The sequence below is a fragment of the Zonotrichia albicollis genome, chromosome 3, assembly GCF_047830755.1.
Source record: "Zonotrichia albicollis isolate bZonAlb1 chromosome 3, bZonAlb1.hap1, whole genome shotgun sequence".
Lineage (NCBI taxonomy): Eukaryota > Metazoa > Chordata > Aves > Passeriformes > Passerellidae > Zonotrichia > Zonotrichia albicollis.
In genome coordinates, this window is record NC_133821.1 from 110,473,048 (window position 1) to 110,493,075 (window position 20,028).

At 41.1% G+C, this 20,028-nt stretch overlaps 2 protein-coding genes across 3 annotated transcripts; one reads left to right on the top strand and one right to left on the bottom strand.

Annotated features, from left to right (window-relative positions):
• Positions 1 to 6: 6 nt before the first annotated feature.
• Positions 7 to 6,816, bottom strand: LOC141728622 (uncharacterized). The gene is made up of 2 exons (XM_074538467.1): positions 6,681 to 6,816; positions 7 to 155 (listed from the first exon to the last, which is right to left on the bottom strand). The coding sequence occupies exons 1-2, from the start codon at positions 6,717 to 6,719 to the stop codon at positions 60 to 62; spliced, it is 135 nt and encodes a 44-aa protein (XP_074394568.1). The 5' UTR covers positions 6,720 to 6,816; the 3' UTR covers positions 7 to 59.
• Positions 6,444 to 14,971, top strand: LOC141728621 (uncharacterized). 2 transcript variants are annotated; one of them, XR_012579772.1, is made up of 3 exons: positions 6,444 to 7,091; positions 12,409 to 12,504; positions 12,872 to 14,971. XR_012579772.1 is itself a non-coding variant. In XM_074538466.1 (2 exons), the coding sequence occupies exons 1-2, from the start codon at positions 6,478 to 6,480 to the stop codon at positions 12,419 to 12,421; spliced, it is 627 nt and encodes a 208-aa protein (XP_074394567.1). In that variant the 5' UTR covers positions 6,444 to 6,477; the 3' UTR covers positions 12,422 to 14,971. The 2 variants fall into 2 exon arrangements, 1 of the variants encoding a protein (XP_074394567.1); XM_074538466.1 differs by having other exon boundaries at positions 12,409 to 14,971.
• Positions 14,972 to 20,028: the final 5,057 nt, after the last annotated feature.

Below are 20,028 nucleotides of genomic sequence, written 5' to 3' on the forward strand. Positions count from 1 at the left end.
ATCCTGGTCAACCACTCTTAGGGGGGCTTCTTGGTGGAGTAGTAATGGATTTCTACAGTTCACTTGTCTGCATAGAGGTCGTGCTGTGCCTGGCAGTAGTCTCCACTGCCCTTCAGAAACTCCATAAATGTGTGACCAAGAACACCACAGAACTGCTGTAAAGAGAGGGGGGAGAAAACCATAATGAATACAGGTGAAATGAGGTCTTAAGACATCAAGCTTTACCAAATGAAAAAACAAAACCACAACAACTAAGCTTTATTAATAAACCTTATTTCACAAAGTTTATTTTTTATTCCAAGAATTAATTCGGTTTGTGCAAGAATCCTGTTAACTTTTTAGCATGGATTAGAAAATAAAAAATTAGAATTAAAAAATTAGAAATCTAGAAAACTAGAAATTAAATACATTTACTCATTACAAACTTCCATGTAGGGTTTTTGCAACACCAAATCCTGCAATGTATTAAAATACCAATTTCAGATGTGCTAAACACAGCAGCAAGTTTAAAGAACCCCAGTATTTATAAAAATAAGGTCTTCCAGGATACCCATACATCCGCTTTCTCCACTTTGAATTGAGAGACATCACAACATCTACTAAAGTTACAGTACCTAAAGTTAGAGAAGAAGATGTGCATAAATCCACCTGACTCAAACACTAGGCCTTGAAAGAAAATGCAGTCTTAGTGGCCTAACGAGGCACACACATTTCTAACTAAGGAACATTTCACATACTAAAGGCTGAAGGCCAATGGCAATCTTCATATCTTCAACAGTTTTTTTACACCATGATTTCACTAATATACACAGAAAGCAGTGATGCTCTAGCTAAAAACATACACAGGCAAGTTTCTTGAACAGGTTATTCCTGTCCACTGGTATGCTGCTTAGCTATGGTTGAATTTATATATATAATTACTGGAAGAAGCAACCAGGAATTAAGATAGCAAATTAACTGCTCCAAGTTGTGTATTTATTTGCAGATTTTGCAAATGAACCACCCATACGTGCTTTTTACACCTGTAAAACCTTTACAGCAGATAGATGCATTAGGTTTTGTGCCCAGTTACTCTACCAGTACTACTGCTTATACCTGCCTAGGGCACAGAAGGGGAGTTCTGTTTTCTAAAATAGAGGTACAAGTTGAACCACATGTCCACTAAATATACTTAGGTATTAGAGAGAAACACAATCAATCCTACAAATATTTGGCAGAAGTTATTTATGTTGATCAGTCAACCTATTTTCATGTTTTCAGACAGCTTCCTGGCAAGAGTTTTAAAGTGCGTGTTAAGTCACAGGCATGACTTGTAAAACACAAAACTAAGAAACACACAATAAAACCCCAAGCTGCTGCTAACAAACACGAGAATGAAGTTAATAGAAAGAAACTAAGATGACAATTTCACATGCATTTTGATGCCACTTCAGAGATACTACCATCACCTGGTAGTGATGCAGACTACAGGATTAAGTTTGCCAGCTTCTTGTAAAAAAAGCTACTTTGTTATTTACCTTTAACAACTTGACAGAGAGCAAGAACTCTAAACATAATAGGCGTGGAAAAGGAGTAAGAAGGATCCTCTTAAGTCAAAGGTCAACAGAGTAACAGGAACCAGAAGAATTCAGACTCGGAGGAACTCCAAGAATCATCATCTCACTCACCAGCCATGCCCTAGCAAGGCGAGAGGAGTGCATTTAAAAGCCTCCTAGGACCAGATCTAGGGAACAGCTAAAATAGCAACTGAAAAAAACAACTGAAGGTAACTTATTTAAAGTCACTTTCAATTAGTTTAAGAAGCAGAATGACAGAAAGGGACGGGACAGCTTTAAGCAGATATAGCTGCACAAGGTCTTGTGCTGCTTTCTGCACTGCACTGTCAGATCTCCTGTCGATCTCTTCTTAAGACTGCTAAGAAGAATCATAGACAGCCCCTTGCTCGGCTGAAGGATGAGGGAGTGAAGGCTGTCAGAAACACAAATGCATGCAAGTGAGCGTGAGGACACAATGGAGTCATTAGGGTAAAATCTTTCAATTGGAAAACGCAGCTTTTAGGGAGAAAAGAACATTTAACGTGAAAGAAGTAACCAGGTTTCATGCAGTCTTCTAGGCAGGCTGCCCTCAGTCTGCAACTAGGAGTATCAAGATACCAGACAAACCAGTAAACACAGAAAAGGGCAGGCAGTAAACGATTAGTTAAGTAAAACAATCCTTCTTTTTAATGCAGATTGCTAATGACATTTTAGAAACAAAGTGTACAGCTCAAATTCTTATACAAAGCAGAAGCAAGTAGATTATGCAACGTTACATTTGAGTTCCCTGTGTTATTAACCCTTACAAAGGAATTAATTCTGTTAATTAGTGACTTAACAGTCAGTATTAGACACATCACAACCTTAGTAATTCACACATCTAAGGACCTAACCAAGCATGTACTTAAACCTCACTGTTTGCCTTGGCAACAACTGCTGCCACACTGCAGAGGACCAAAGCTCACAGTTTCCTTTGATGTGACTGCCATCACTTCTCACCAATCTAGCAGGAAAGTTTCACAGACCAACCTTTAGGCAGAAACACATTGTACTATCCCAAGACAGCTTTGCCAACCTAGTTTCATTCTGTTCTGGGAGTCAAATGAAAATTAAAGATGAGTAGTACATGGGCATGCTGTTTCTGTTATGCAGTTAAGCCAGAGTACGAGGCTTCACCCAGCTTCAGCAAAAAGAGCTGGAAGATAAGAAATCAGCTACGAAAATAGTGTTGCAGTAATTACAATGACCTCGGGCTTTGAGGGAACTCAAATGATATAATGAGCTTTCAAAAGGCCTGGAAATACAGCTTTAAAATTACTATATTGTCTCATACAGTTTTGGTAGTAAGCTATCAAAACAGTCAGTGCATGAAAGCAAAAAGTTGCATAAGTGAAAATCAGACACGTAGTGTTGAAGGCAGAAGGCTCTTTAACAGAGTAACACCAACTCATGTGTTTGTACCATCAAGTTGTGCATGTTGAACCAGCATGTTCTTTTTAATTTACATATAAATTTTCCTTGAGGAAATTTAACACTGAAGGATTTTGGAAAAAGTAGCAGTTTCCATCCCAACAGAAAGCCCAATATTTAGACTGTTAGAGCCACCAAAATAAACTTGGAAAACAAAACTAGGGCTAATATGCCAGGACCCCCTCTTGAGGGAAGGTAACCTGTCAATTATATTTGCATTAATTTTGACTGTATGATCCACTACAACTCAAGTTACAAGTTAGAGAATAAAGTGTTCAAGCAGAAGGAAGGCATCTGGAAAGGAAAGGCTTTAATTCATGCCCTTCTCGGGGACAGATCTGTCATCACTGACAAGCAGATTCACATGGCTGCTTATTTGGGGCTTGAAACAAATCACTCATGTCTGACAAAAATGGTTTACAAAAGTAATCTATTTGTTCATTACTGATATGGGGAAAGCAGAGAGATGCAAGGTTATCCCACACTTTTGACACTGGTTCACAACTCGGTAGCGTCTTGAAAAGCATGCAAAGAAAAGCACTTCTTAACACAGTTAAATGACACTTTACCTTCAGAAGATGTGCAAGATTGTTTATGGTTACTCAATCCACCTGCTCAGAGTCTGAAAACATTTATACCCAGAACCAACTTTGTGGTCTCACAATCTCTTAAGTCAAAACCTTACACACACTCACCTACTGAAACCACAGGACTAACCCTATAAAACTAACATAAACTAAGTTTCACAACAATTTGAGAACACCCGCGAAGAAGTCCAGTGTTCTAACTTAGTACCCAATAAAAAAATACTAAATGACAAACACCTCCAACTTCTTACTATTCAGGGCCTCAGTAGCAACTGCCAGAGCAGACAGGGAAGAGGTGCAGGGTAAGGGGTACAAACTGTGAAGCCACTACACAAGGTAGAGGCACACCTTCATAAGGTACTCCTGACAAGATGCTCCTCCTGTCTACTGAGCACATAAATGCCTGTCCTTATGATATCCAGTGATAACACTGTCCATTTTAGACCATGGAAAGTGACCTACTGCCTATGAAAATACATTCATGTCTCACCAATGGGAAGGGAGAATCCAAAGGTTTATCATAAATTTGCTGTGACATGCTCTGTGCCGGAAGGATATTCTTGTGGTTCAAGAAGGGGGAAGAAAAAATTATCTCAAAACTTCCTGTATAACAAGTCATTGCAACTTTTAGAGATGATGAAACCAAGGCCATGTGATTTGGTTCAAAGTTCTTCTGCTTAGACCACAAAAACAACATGCAAAGAAGCCTTAACAGATATTGCAAAAAATTAGACATCACAGAAACTAATCCATCCCGTTGTCTAGCACTTCCTCCTGCGTTTCTAAAAGTAAGGAATCTCTAAGTGACTTAACAATATCACTTCAATAGCAAACTATATAAATCCTGTCAAAAACCAATTTCATTATGTTTTAAGCAATAACATGAGATATATAGTACATACAGCAATAAATGTCTGCATGTATTTTATCACGTTTAATTAAGTAATGAATGCCTAGCAATAAGTGCAACTGTGAAGAAAGTAATATGGACTTCCATTTAACACAGAATATTTTCTTGTATAGATCCAATAGAGTTTTAATTTTTTTGAAGAAGGTGACAATCTGGTGTTTATGGTTCAGTAATACCCTTATCAGGGTCTTCTGGTTAATGTTTAACACAAGTGATTGCCTACAGTCAGTCTACACGCAAGGACACATCCGGCATTCTTATGTGGCATGGATTTTGTCAGAACAGGAAAGTTTCACTTAATAGAAGCTATTAGATAAGACTTACTTCTATTTATTTACTGTCTTACTGACACATTTAGTTTCAGTAAAACAATGACATCCTGTTGCCTTGGCTCTTGTTATATCTATCACACATTTTTATTTCGTATTCCCTTATTTCCTTTCATGGTTGTGCAATTAATAAACAGCACCTCTGTATTACCTCTTCCCCCTGAAACGACTCTGTTCTGTTAAGACAATTTCAAAACTCTTTGCTGTTTCCATCAATGGAATAATACGAGCTGACATTTAGGTGTAGTCTTCAGGTTTCCTGATTTGGCAGTTTTATGAGATTACAAAGAGACAGGGTTTATACTTCTGAGTCATTGCTTTCGAAAGACTCAGCAGATGCAGGTAGACATATTGGAAAGCTGTCTCCAGGAGAAATAAGAAACACCAGATTACAGGACCTTCATGCTACCCAAACGGTACAAGTGTCAGCTCATAATACTTGCAATGTGCATGGCTAGCTAACAGTGAGCAAACAATCCTGCTTCTATTGTCGTACACAACTTGATTTTGTTCTTTGTCTTTCTTGCTTCCCTGCTTTTGGAGGGCACAGTATCACCAGCAAGCCGTGCCTTGTTTGATTTTTTCCTGCCTAAATGCACACTGTGCCCTGTAGCCACAGATGTTACTCGGCAGAGGCACCGAGATTACTAGGTGAGTTTAAAAAGGAAAACAAACCAAAAAGAGGCAAGCGAAATCTTCCAAAGCTGAACTGCGATCCACCTCCAGAAGGAAATGCCTTCCTTGAAAAGACAGATGGCAAGGTCTTGAAAGCAGTTTCTGTCAAAATTAAGGTAGTTGACTGTATTCGTGAGCTTTTGAGGCTTGTTACAGAAACATCCGCTTCAACACGTACTTCATGACTCGTCTGCGGACTTTCCCTGCCGAACAATGCCGGCTGCACAGCCGAGTTCGGGCATACCCCACCTCTACTGCATAGAGCTCATTTTGGAAAGGACTCACGTCCTCGCTCGCAGCCGGCACTGACTCCCCGCCCGAGCACGGCTGAGACAAAGCAGCCGCCCAGCCGCCCTCGCCCCGGTCGCAGCCGCGCACGTGGGGCCGCGGCAGGGGACGAGCGCCAGCCCAACCTGGCAACCAGCCTGGCAGCCGGCCGCCTCGGGCAAGCCCCGGCTTGTCCGGGCAACCCCGGGCTACGGCCGCCCCGCAGCCGCGGCGTGCCGGGCTCCCGGCCGGTCTGCCCCAGTCTCTCCTCGGTGCGGAGACACTGTCCCGGCCGTGACAGCGCCCCACGGGCCAGGCCGGGCCGTCGCCCCGACTGCGGCGGTCACGGGTTCGCATCACGCCTCGATCAGGCTCCCGACGCGGAGCCATCTTGTCCCCCGGAGCCGCCGCCCGGCTCGGCTTCCCCCCGGCAGGGGGCTCCCGGCGCGGCCCAGGGCGCGGAGGCGCTGCCCTTCCCGGCGGGCGGCCCGGCCTAGACCGACCGGCGGACTCCAGCGGCGAGAAGGCCGGACCGGCGGGCGGGGCAAGCGGCAGCCGAGCTCACAAAGCGGCTTTGTGCCCGGGCCGGGCCGCCCAGGAGCCGCGGAGAGATCTCCACCTCCTCCCTTCTCGGTGGAGGAGGGAAGAGGGGCGCCAGCAGGCGGGGGCAGGAGAGGGGCGCCGGCGGGGAGGGAGGCCCAGCCATGCCGCAGCCGGGCGGGCTCGGCTCCCCAGCGGCCCGCCCGACGGGAGCCGCAGCCGGGCGTTTCGAGAAGCCGCCCGCAGTCGGCGCGGCCCGGGCGACAGAACAAAGAGACAACATGGAGGAGATGGGGGAGAGGCGCGGCAGCCGGGAGGCCAGCGGGGCGAGGGGCCAGGGCGGGGGGCGCGGGCGAGCGGCACTTACAGGAATATGGTTACTCATTGAAGACTGTAGCCTGATCATACAGCCGGGGTGCGGGCGCCACCGCCGGGGGCAGGAGGAGCAGAACCAGGAGGAGGAAGAGGAGGAGGCGCTGGAGGCCGCGGAGCTGCCGGCGGGGGTTCGGCGGCGGCGCGGGGAAGAACCATACAGCGGCTGCGGCGGGCGGGCGGCTCTGCGGGCGGCGCCGGGTGGACGCGGCTGCACCAGGAGCGACACTCGGCGCCGCCTCCCGCACGAGCGCCCCGCCCCGCCCCTCGCGCGCGTCACTGACGAACGTCGCGCCCGCCCAATCAACGGCGCAAGCGGCGCGTCTGGGGCGGGCGCGAGGCCGCGGGGGGCGGGGCGGAGGCGGAGCGAGCGGGCGCGAGAGGCGGAGGCGGCCGGCGGGAACCGGTTGGTGAATGGGGCCGGTGCGGGGAGCGCTCCTCGGGGCCGCGCCGGGACACCCCGCGCGCCCCGCCCCGCCCCGCCCGCTCGCGCCAGTGCCGGCAGCTTCGCCGGGGAGCGCTTGGCGCGAGGCGCGGCTCCCGCGGGACGCAGAGTTCCAGAGCCTTCCCCGCGCCGCGGTGCGGCCCGGCCGGCTGGCACCCGCAGCCCCGTGCCCGCCGTGGCGGGGCGAGGCGAGACGGGAGAGCCGCTCCCGCGCGGGTCATAGGACGCGGGGTGGCGTGGCGCAGCGCCGGCTCCGCGTGGGGTTAATCCCTCGGCCCCTTCGCCCGCGGGCTGCAAAACCGCTCTGGCGAGTTTAATACCGGCAGGAAGCTCTTGGAGCGTTCTGCTCGCAGATTACCCCGAGTCTTTAAGTCGAGATGGAAACAGCGATTGTGGTGCTGCAGACGAGAGCGCAGCCCAGTAGGCCAGCGGCTGTGTGAGAGACAGCAGCGCTCGCTCGGCCTCGTGCTCCCTCTGGCTCCCGGGGCTCCCCAAAGGCAGCCCTGGGCTGGCGGGGTGCAGCCGGCGCTGGGAGGCACCGCTGCTGTCGCTGCCGCGCCTCGGGGATAGCGGCGTGGCCGGCAGTCAGGGCTGGACACCAGCAGCCCGGGAAACACCTCGATGTGGGTCACTGCCAGCTTTGTGAAGTAACAGCCTCTTTTTAGCTTGGGTTCGTCTGAAACTGTTCTAGTTGTGTTTAACTAGTTAAGTCGTTCTTCTGATACTTTATTGCTGCTTTACAGATTACAAGAGCTTGCAGTAGTTGTTTTATTATATAAAAAATAAACTGCCCCAGTCTGAGTCTCCTCAGGTTACTATTGCCCTGTACAAAGGCATGGATGGTTTGTGATTGTGCCCAAATGTCCTGGGTTTGTAGAACCTGCATAAGCCATGGCTTGTCCAGCGGAGGTTTCACGGTGTGTGACACGTGAGCGATGTGCTATTCACAGCATGTTTATGCCATCTTTCACCGCACCTGCCTTCAGAGGCCGTGAGCTAATCCAGCCTGGAGCCGTGTCTCTGCTAGGATAATGTACTTAGCTTCTCCGGGCTATAAATAGACCTGGGCTGTATTTATTTACATTGTGTCAGTATTTACTGACTTAGAGCACGTGTCTGGTGAACTCGCAGCCGCTTCTACTTCTCCATATAAAACTTCTTGAAAACATGCTCAGAATGGTATAAAATAAGATCCCAAGGTGAATGGGTGCTTGGAATATTGTTTACTTTTCGGTGGTTGCAATGATAGGAAGGTTTTGGTAATAAAGAAACAAAGTCAACGTAACTTCTACCATTAGTAAAGTTTCAGGAATTTGCTCTGAATCAGAGAGTCTGTGATTAAACAGCTCTACCTGCTTTAATCCGTGCTGTTTGGTTTTTGTGTTTGGGTTTTTTCTCCTACAATGCAAGGTTGTGTTTACTGCTTTATTGCACAATAAACAGATCAGTATTTTAAAATCAAATTACTTTCTGCTGCAACATCCTTTGAGTGCTCCAGCACAGTAGTTTACACTGAAAATAAGTCTGGCAGTTTCTCTGAAATTATATACTCAAAGAAGAAGGATTTAGCTCTGAAAACTTCTGGTCTAAAAGGATTTTTTCTTCTTGAGTAAAGAATGCCTGGATCATTTTAACAATATATTAATAATTTTTATTAGATTGACCCTATCTAGTCCCCCTAGTTGTGATTAATTATGTCATACTAGTTGTCACTTACTATGCAGTTCTCGTATTTTATGATCTGAGATGGCAAGAGATACTTGGAGACTGCAAAAGTCTCCTATTTCATATAATACAGGGCGGAATCAGAGGTATGTGTAGGAGAGAGAGACAAGTGGATACTTGCAAGGTGCCAGTTAATGAACTGATGAGACAAAACGGGTTAAGGAAACAGAAAGAGATAACACTCCAAAGGAACTTTAAATATAAGAAAGAAATAAGTGCTTGAAAAGAGAAATCTGTGGGGTATAATTAGAAGAGGCTACTAATACCAGTACAAGAAGCAAAGATGTGATCATGACCCTCTTGTGGTATTAGGAAGATTAACACAAGTTTTATGATAAGAGGCTATAATAGGAAAAAGCTTGAATACATTTTTGAAGTAGTGGGAAAGAAAAACAAAATGTGGGTATGGACTGAATGTCCTTACCTTGTTGACTGTTCTCAAGAGGTTTTGAAAGTTTTAATAGGCAGTTGTACAGTAAAACAGTCAATTTAAAGAATACCAAAGTTTTAGAAATCCAAATATACCTTATGATTACTTTATTTTCTCCTAAGAATAGTGAAAATAGTGAAAAAAAATCCCTATTCACACTCTTTATGCAAAAGTGTAAATGTTTTATATGCTTTGCTAGCCATTTTTGTAAAGAAGGGAAATCTTAATATAATTAGGGAAAAGTTTTTTACTTCTGGTCATCTTCGTCAACCTTTCTGTACTTATAAAAGTTCCATTATATTATTTTTTTAGTCAGAGGGACCAGAACAGGAAGTAGTTTTTAACATGCAGTCACACCAAGACCATGTATTGCTTTGAAGTGGTTTTAATTCATTGCTACTATGTATGTTGTTTTTTGAGAATGCTACTTCTATGGGATTCATGGAAGTTAAAACTTTAAAACATTACTCTTATATTTTAAATATATATCTTTATATAACAACTTATAAAAATATTAGTCAAAGACTAAATAAAATTACTGGTTATTAATACCCTTATCTTTTGGAGACGCTTAGCTTCTTCAGTCCCTCTAAAAATCAGTCAGTTGTTCCTAATGTTTGTCTGGGTTTTCTGTAACATAACACTGGGGCAAAACCCAGAGACAATTTTTTACTGGAAAGAAATGTGAGAATCTGAATTTATTCAGTTGGACATAGTTTCATTCTGCCTATATGGACTAATCCTATTTTAAATTTTAGTACAATTGGGGATTTTATATAGTTCTTGATGTCATGTCTATTACTTGTCAGTATATATAGAATTAATGTATACACTTAAGGTTCTACTGGTTAGATCTTTGATCTGCTGATATTTACTGTAGCCTTTTGTGTAGAGGTTTCTGAAGGTAGTGCTAATGCCTATGTCATGCCAATCTGTAAAAAATGTGACTGGGTTAGACTGTCACCTAATAGAAAACTCATACATGACTAAGCAGATTAAAACAAAAAATAATTAAAGAAAAAGAATGTAATGCAGATCAATGTAGTTCTAGGAAAACAGCTAGTGCCAAGAAAGCTGACTTAATGCTTTGATAAGATTACAAGATTGGCATAAAAAGTAACTGTATAGCTGTAGCACTAAATGTTCATGTTTTCAAACAGTTTTACCAAAGGAATGCAATCAAAGATCAGTCTAAAAAACAAGTGTGACTGATGAAAAGACTGATGAACAGCAAGTAGCAGCGATACCAGCATAGTTCTTCAGAGTAATCTAGGCTGTTTAGTAACTTATTCACTCAAAAATGCAGTTTAGTACTGGCATTTGCAAAGTCATACACCTAGAACAAGGAAGACAAGCAAGATTGATATATTTTCAAGAATACTTTTGTTATTTTTAAAGTAGTATAGGGATGATAATGGACAAGTCAACATGAACTCCCAGGGCAGTGTTTGGTGATGATAAGGCTGATTATTCTGTTATCCTTAGATATCTAATGTGAAATTGTGAGGAATAGAGGAATTTATTTTTTTTTAATAGCATCAATACTAATGAATTACCATGTGCAAATCTTACAGACCTTACTTGCTTTTCTGATATACATAGAATCCCAACCAATTCATCTGGAGCCTGTGTGTGGCATTTTCCATGTGCCCTGTTACCTACTTCTTTGTTCATATTTACTGCTCCACCTCTTAGCCTTTTTTTGCCTCCCTCTTCAGGTTAGCTTCAGTGCTGTGGGGTCTCTTGGATTCTGTGATCTTCTGGTGAACAGGATAATGCAGTGGAAGGGACTGCAGGGCAGTGTCAATTTGTGTGTGAGTGGTAGGTCCACAGCCATGTCACAGAAGAGAAAATGATATGTTTTTGAGAATGCAAATTTGCAGAAAATGTTCAAAGACTGGGAACAGTGAGGCATATAGAGAACTCTTCCATTTTAACTCAAAAAGTAGATGGAGTGATATCTCACAAGGTGAAACTATCGGCCTCTAAAGGTTTCTTAATTTGAAGAGTAAGGTGGGTTGGTTTGTAAATGGATGACAAATTCACTTGGTCTGAAGTTACTGAAGATACAAGTTACTGGCTTCAGTACAGGAATTAGTGGGTGAAATTTCATGTGCTGTGATGCACAGGAGATCATAAACTGTAAAATACAGATTTTTACATCTTGAATTGCAAATTTAGCAGCAAAACAAGATTTGTAGTAAAAATGCTTTAGTTAATGTTTTTTTAGTTAGTTCGAGTTCTTTATGGTATTTTTATCTCAATGGAGCTGCAGAATTTCTTATATTGTGTCTTAACTGGAAATTGTGCTTTTAATATTTCTTAAGTTTAATAACATTAATAATTTAACTGAGTGCTTCTTTTTAATTTCCCACTGATTATAATTCTGTTGTGTGTATAAAAACCTCCAAAATCCTGAGTTTCTTGCTGTTGTCTGTTGTTACTATGTCAGCTTCATTTCTGCATTTCTTGGTCTCATTTATTCTCCCCTCTGGCACGTTTTCCTCTTTATTTTTTGATGGATGTCTGTGGGGGCGGCCGGTCGGGGGTCTGATGGCTCGGCCTGGATGCAGCAACCTTCCCACAGAGATTCCACAAGAGACAGCTTTCTAGGCAGTGCTTCAGCCACAGGGTATCTCAGCAAGGGGCAGGCAGCTCAGCTGTTAGCAGTGGTTTCAGCTCTGCCTTGCGAGGTGTGTCCAGGCCAGCACAGGGACAAGGAGACAGGAGCGCCGTGTGGCTGTTCCGCAGGGCCTTTATTCCAGCACCTGCAAAGGATGCCAGTGACAGCAGCTCCCTCCTGAACAGGGCAGAAACTGGGGGTTTTATGGGAAAAAGTGGGGGTGGTACAAAGGAGGAAAAACCAATCGGTCCCAACAAATCTACATGGGGTTCCAAAGCATGCCGGAACTCACCATGACCCAGGAGGATTCCTCAGTCCATGAGAGTTTGGGAAGAATCCATTCAAGGGATACCTCTCTCCAAGGGAAAGGGCTGACATGCCTGTCTGTCTCCACAGGTGTCTTCAGTCAAAATCTTTTTTCAAGCTTCTTTCTTGTCTTCGGTTCTTTGAAAAGTCTCATGATTGTTAAACATTAGTTAATGTCTCTCCTATGTCCCCAGTTTCGGTCAATAGCGCCGTCAGGATGTGGTTCTGTTTCCACGTCTCGAGCACACCTGGAGCCCTGTACTGCTGGCAAATAGCACCTAAGGAGCACGGTGAGACCGGGGGCACTGGCCTGTGCTAGAGGGGAACCTTTCTGCTGTGGAGATTTCTGTGCTGATGTGCTGGAAGAGGGATACAGGATTTTTACCAGGAAATCTATTTGTGATGCTCTAGCTCCCTGTCAAAACTGGAAGACTTTGCAGTGGATTCTTCATATTTGTTCAGCATCCTTGGCTTTTTATCTATATAAAAAAATACTCTGAATTCATTATGGGGATTCAACACAGACCTTTTCACCATTCATGGAAATGAGCACTTCATACACAAAGTGGGGTATGGTAAAGGTTTCTGGTTTCATGATCTTGGGCTAGAACTTGTCTATGTGCTTTTGTTATAATGACAATTATTTCCCATTTTCAGCTCCAAAACTGGTTTCTGTATTTTGAAGAGAAAGTCATTTTAGTTTCTTTCTGGAACCCTGGTTAAATGCATTGGCCCGGGACTGGTCAGAGGAATTAGAACACTACTACTGAGACATCAGAAATGCAACCAATGTGAAGCCCTTTTTCAGTTGTTTTTTTGGAAACATTTGTTGAATTTCTCATATTGCTTCTGTCTGTTCAATAAAATAATTGTCTCCATAATACCCAGTTTGTATTAAAACTGTGAAGATGTGGTAAAGAAAGATTTTTCATGACTGAAGAAATGATGATCTTTTATAGGCATGTGCTGTAATAGTCACTTGGCAAGTTTAACATTCCTTATTGGCCCTTAGGCAGCATGTAATCTGAGTAGATGGTACTTAAGTATTACAGGAGTAATTATAAAGATGAATAATTTCAGAAAATATTTGCACAGTATTGCTTACAGGTAGGTTTTCTGTTGTTAGGCTCTTTTACAACATATCTGCTAGTTTATTCCTATTGAAGTAAAAGCCTCTACACTAGGAAAAGTGGACATTTTTTGTTTAATTAGGTTTTCTCCATTTTGGAACAGTCCAATAGCTTGACATTCTGGATATATCACAGCATTTATCTCAGGAAGCTGTTTGAGCTGACAGCCAGGGAATATTTTCTCAAGTATGTTAGTGGCAAATCGTAGCCCTGCCACAGTGATGGCAAACAGGGCCTTAGGTGCTAACAGTGCTTTCCATATTTACTATTACTTCTTAGGAAATTTTGGTGTAAGGATTCTATACATCTGCTGTTAAAATACTTCATTTTTGTGTGTTACAGTTTTTCAACAATGCTACACACGAAAACTGCTAAACTGATACTCTTAATAGTAATGTAAAATACGTTCATGGCAGTCACGAGAGCATACAGCAATTATAAGGACTGGTAATTTTTGCTTTTTAAAAAGTTTCTTTGGATAAGTGTGAAAATTCATTTATGTTTTTGTTTCTAAAATGTAAACCACATATTTTATTGCCTTGCATTATTAGTGCTGCAACCAGAAATAAACTGCAATCTCTTTGCTCAGTCTGTTCAGATTACTTCAGCTATCAGTCACTTACTGCCTGTTCAGCATCCTCTTCACACTGCTCCTGACTTTTTCCCCTCTGTTGCTAGGGAGGAATGCTCATTGATTTTTCTGTGGGTTTTGTTGTTGTTGTCGTTTTGTGCAGCAAAATAACAATTTATTGAGACAGGAAAATTTTGCACATCCACTTGTATAACTCATTATATTCTTTTGTTAGCTGATATGCTCTCACTAGACTGTCACTAGACTCAAAGTTTATCTTCTCGTTTACTGTTGGAGTCCCATTATTGTTAAAAATCATTGCCTTTCATTTTATTTATGAGAATTGAATTAAAAATTGAAAAATAGAAGCTAAAGTTGGTAATGGAAGATCTATTGCAATTCTATTCCATGCTCAAATATGATCTTATACTATTAAATGACAAAATTGTTATACAAGAAGGAAATTTAGAACATGTCATAGAAAATATATTTTTCTTGGTATCTATATGTCCTTTTGTTGTTTCTTTGATTAGCAGTAGCCTCTGCAGCTATTCCCTATCTGTGTTTAAATGTTCCCATTGCAGAACATTTCTCTTTTGTATATAATTATAATTGTCAGTGTATTAGAAGAGAGATATACCTGTGTTCAATTTAACAGAACAAGCAAATCACTTGGAAACCAAAATATGTGTAGTCTTATGATTTAAAGATTACAAACAAGGGAGATTAACTAGCACTAATCTAAACAAAGAAAATTACCTGTGTATAAAAATCAAGATGGAAGCTGTAAGCTTTAAGGAAAAGATAAGTAATTCTCTACATGTCCTAAAAAATGTAGTGGCTTTTGTAATTGGATTTAAACAAGAAAGCATCTGGGAACTGTCAGCCTCCATGATCTAGTGCTGTAATTCTTTTGGATCCCTAATTTCTTTTGCCTTTTGCTTGAGTAAACTGGTTCAGCAGATCAAAAATATGTTAAGTCTGTCATAAAAAAAAAAAGACTTCTGTTTTGTCTTAGACCAGGTACACTGTGTCAGGCTATCAATAAACATGTACTTTTTGTGACATAGATGACATTCCAGTGGTGCTCCTGGTCTCAGGCTATTTTGCTTCCAGTCTGCCAGATGAACTCTGCACCAGCCTTTCTATGTGTGTGATTATGTTGGTTTTTTTCTCAGGGCTTGCATAGTCAGAATATTACTTCAGTTAGCAGACTGTTGGTCAAAATAATACATACCAAACTAATGGTAGGGAGCTGTACCCCACTGAAAATGTAACTGAATACACTGTAGTTCGCTTGTGCGAATTTCTTTATGCAGAGCTGCCTCTTTTGTGCCCTTTTAAGTACCCTTTCTAAATTTCTCAAACTAGTATTCTTGAACCTGCCATCAAGTCCAAAACTGTATATTCCTGTCTAATATTCCTGCAGTTCACATACTCATATGTGCTCTCAGAATCACCAGCTGTACGTATATGCATTTCAGCAATAATCCTCTTCTCTGAAACTATTACTTCGACATATTTCTGATGCCACATGGATAATTTCTTTTAATAATGAGACTTAGCATCTTCACACCAAGAAAAGTGGGTCACATTTGTTTCTACATCTGCTTAGATACAAAATTCTGGAGCCTCTGCAACTCTTCCCTATCTGTGTTGAAATGTTCTTATTGTAGAATTGCACAATTCCTGCTTGAAACACCAGTGTATACTTGGGGATAGACTAACAATTCCAGCAGTTTCCATGACTGCCCATTTTGTAATGAAAATATTATGGTGGTAATTTCACATTTTGGTTCTGTCCAAAAGACATGGAACTCCACATGGATGTCTTCATCATAATACAAACAGAATGGAAAGCATGTTTAATGTGGCTGTGATGCAAGTGGGGAATAGTCAGAGCTCTAGGGGCCAGAAGTACCTCAGGTGTGTGTGGTGGCAAGCTAAAATAACCACTGTCCTTAGAGCCATAAAGGAGCAATAATCCAATTGCTTTGTTCCTAGGGACACACACCACTCAGAAGGGCACTTTTAAACTGGGAAGTATCATCATAACCATTGGAGTAAGCAGGTGCACCATTGTGTATTCAGGAGGTACTTGGTTTATGGAAGTGCAGATAATCAGTGATAGTTTGGTTTAAGGTTGCCTGAGTCTGTCCTGTGACACACCCCACTGTGGATAATTGTGTGTAGTGAAACTCATGTCCTTGAGGCTGGCCTTTGGAAGGGAGGAAAAAGGAGTAGACAGATATGGAGCTAAGTGCTTAGTCTCTCTAAACAGGCCTTAACAAGTACTTCAGATTAACAATATTTGCAATGATAGAAAAAAGTGAAGAAGCTTCAAGCTGCCAGTAGAGCGAATATTTTCTGCACATTCTTTGTCACATATGGAAACATTTCAAATATCAAAAGAAACTTGATGCAGAGGCCTTCTAGTTACTAGAAGAAAATTCTTAGGATGCAAACAAGATTAATATAAAATTGATATTTTTTTCTGCAGTACTTTAGCATAACTACGGATGCTTAGAAGTAGACTCTCATATTTTCACTACATAAAATATATTTTAAAAGAAACCAGACCCCAAAATTTACTGACATCTTTCTTGTAGCTTGTAATTTTATTAGAAATTCCAGTATTTAAATAAACTCCATTGCTGAAAACATAATAAAATTTCAATATACAATTCAAGAGCTAATTTTACTTAGTCATTTTCAAGCAAGCAACAAGCAGTCTGGAGACATTTTCAAATGTCTAAGCAATGAGCTTTACAGACACTATTGCTAAAGATTAACACTACAAACTTTGGAGACAGCCTCTGGAAACAAGGTCATTATGCTGCTCAGTGGGTGCTCTGCTGCCTTTGTTGTAAGGCTCAGAAGGCAGCTCTCTTCCATACACCCTCTGAAGCCTCTCATCCTGTTAGTGATCCAGTAAGCCTGGACTTGAACAGAAGCTTTCAGAACCAAGCACTGCTTGTACAAGATAAGGGCTACCAATTTCTCTCCAAATTGAATAAAATACATTGCAAGGTAATGCAGGAACCTTGATTTTTTTTTTTTTTTCTTAAGGTACTATTAGGACTAAAACTGATCATAAATACTTTTCCACTGTTCATCTTTTGGGGCTTTTTTCCAATACTATTTTCCAATTTCTGTGAAATGTCACCATCCTTATTTAGGGAAGAACAATATCCTCTTTAGTCTTCTTTCAGTAAATAGCCTGAGATATTTAGTCAGATTTTACTCTGCCTTATTCAGGCACAATCTAACATATTACATTAATTTTGGAAAAAAATACCTGACATCTCTGATCAAACAAAAAGTATATTTTGCCTTTGGAAGTTGCCCTTTAGTTTAAAAGATTACTTTTCAAAATTATCTATATTATTTTAGAGCAAAAGTCATGCTTTCTGAGGGAATAGTTGCTTGGGGATGCTCAGCTTTAGACAGTTCCAGCATATGGGAATTCACACTCTTAATTACACATCACAGATTCCTGTTCAAAACATGAGAAGGACTAGGAAACTAAAAATGGAATCAGTAGGAGTCAGCATGGCTCACTGAAAAATACAGCAGACAAAAACCATAGTGGAGAGAAATAAAACTTGAATTAGCTTGGCCAACTCTTAGAGGATGAAGCTGACTTTCTTTAGCCAGGCTGCAGTCAAAAGGAAGGGAAAAAAACAGGCAAACATGGGGATAAAATTCTTGAATATAAACACAAAATTAATAATTTTTTTAGAAAAGGACATTTTTAAAAGATGCTGTAGTTTCTAAGAAAACATTTTTAAAATACTGAATAGTTACACAAAAAGGGAAGAGATATCAATACAGTCTACAGGTAAAAAAATTCTCCGCCAAGTAAACAACTGCTCCTGTCAATTGATAACCACTTTTCAGCCTAACACTATGAGGATAACAGTGCTTTAACAAAATTAATTTTTAAAGCTATCTATTTATCCATCATAGTAATGGAAAAAGGAGTCCTAAATGTTCCTGCTTGCAATTTTCTTGTTTACATGCTGCTTCACTCGAATTCATTCATTCTCTAGAAACTAAAGCAGCATGCATTCTTCACTGATACAATTATGAATTAACTGCTTTTGTGTACTGCTTTCTCTATTTGCAGTACAAGTTCTGGGGTTTCTTTAAGGATTTTCACTGTCTTTGTGTTTGGTAACCCTTCCTTCTGCTTTATGTCTGCTGGCATTATACGTACCAGCAATATTGTTTTATTTATCTTGTTTGCCCCAAGACTGCATATTTATTTTATATTTATTGCTGTCATCTTAAGCCTGTGTCTTGTGCACCCAGATATCTCAGTCTTCTTTGGAACATTCTTCAAGGATTACAAACTTCAGCCTCAGAAAATGTATTACTCTATTTCCCTCTGCTGAGTTACCAGGACTATAGTTTTACATTTAGTCTTAGGGATCAGTTGGTCTTCTCCCTCATGCTCTGTATTTCGCCTATACTGCTTTTACAAAATTCCCCTGACCTGACCTTTCCAGTTTACATATTTGTATCTTTATGGTCTCTCTTCTGTCATATAATTATTAGGAAAAAACGATGTAAAATGTTTTCAAACTGTCATTGCCTTAAGAGACTGACTTACAGGGAAACTCATTAATCTCCATAATGTAAGTTACACTGCAAATCAGGAAACCAAATTATAAAATATCCTAATCAGAAGTAAATGTATTAATTGGTATTTACACAGATTCAGACATTTAACTAAAGCTACATAAAAGTAATTTCACTTCCAGTGGAAAAACAGCCTAACAAGTGTTGGGCTGCACCTCATGTAGAAACCTCCCATAGTAGGAGACATCCAGCTTCCTTTTGCTACCATGAATTAGGTGTCAAATCTGAGAGAGTGGTCTAGGCTTTTCCTGTAATTCAGAGAGCAAGAGAAGTCCTTTTAGAGGCTGATAAATCCTGTTCTGGCATAAGTATTGAAGATGGGATAAATTGCTTTTCAGCAGTATTTATCATGACTGTAGAAAAAGAATGAGCAATTGAAGTAAGCACCTATATTTCAAACTGGTCACATGAGGTAAACCTGAATCTTACCAGTCTAAAGGTGCATGAATTCTCCTTACCAATGGCTCTAATATATCACCTATCCATAAAAAGTACCCCATCAGTGTATAAAACCATGCTGTGTCCAGCTCAGTTCTGAGCAGTATCTGTTCCTACACTGACTGATGTTTTGAGTTGTCCTATGTAATAGGTTTTTTTGTTATCCTTTCCTTGAGAAGATTTAGAAACCACAAAGAACAGAATCCACTATAAATTAATTTCATTTTTTGCAACACTAAAAGGTTTTTTTGACCTAAAATGATTTATGTACGTCTAATAAACGAAAAAAAACCAAAACAAAACAAAGGGCCTTACATGGTTCCCAAATACAACTATGTTCCTCTATTGGCCTAAAACTGCAGGGTCAGCACACTTGATAGGAGTGCAAGACCTTAAGTTTAATCCTCTCATGCTTCTTCTGGGGTTTGAGTCTGCGTCTCTCAGAAGACTCCCTTAATTCTCAGACTGCACAATGTCTTCAGTACATGAGTGACTAGAGCTTCTCCAACAAGATGTAAAAACCTTTGCTGAAATACACCTGCCAACCTGTAATTGTCTACCTTTCTACTCTTTTGGTCTTTGGCTCACTGATTGATTATGTTTTATAATCATAATGGGGCAGTATCATCAGAGGTCCAGTTCACCAACTGCCCCATCACAAATTCTGCTCTCAATTCTAGTAGCCAGTCTTCTTATCTGAGTAGGAAGTTGCATCAGTTTGCTTATGGATAATGATTTAAACAGAAGTCTCAAACATTGCAGGAAAAGTGCATTAATAACTAGCAATTTATTTCTAATATCTGGACTTAAAAATGCAAGGAGGTCTAATATATTTCAAACATATTATAAACAATCTGGCATAATATAAGACTGAACACTAAAAGGCTAGCAATCAAATGACTATCAATTTAGAAGGGACAAAACCCTCAGCTGTAGGGTTAATGAAGTTCTGTGCTGTGAATTTACTTGAACTATAGACCTAATGTTAGTTAGTGTGAAACAAAAAGGAATTTGTATTCTGTTTACTGCCT

What these genes read in the sequence shown, in the direction of transcription:
- LOC141728622 (XM_074538467.1), bottom strand. Translation starts at nt 6,719, where the DNA reads ATGATCAGGCTACAGTCTTCAATGAGTAACCATATTCCT. An exon ending in CAATGAGTAACCATATTCCT is followed by an intron (nt 156 to 6,680) that starts GTAAGTGCCGCT and finishes CTCTCTTTACAG; the next exon opens with CAGTTCTGTGGTGTTCTTGG.
- LOC141728621 (XM_074538466.1), top strand. Translation starts at nt 6,478, where the DNA reads ATGCCGCAGCCGGGCGGGCTCGGCTCCCCAGCGGCCCGCCCGACGGGA.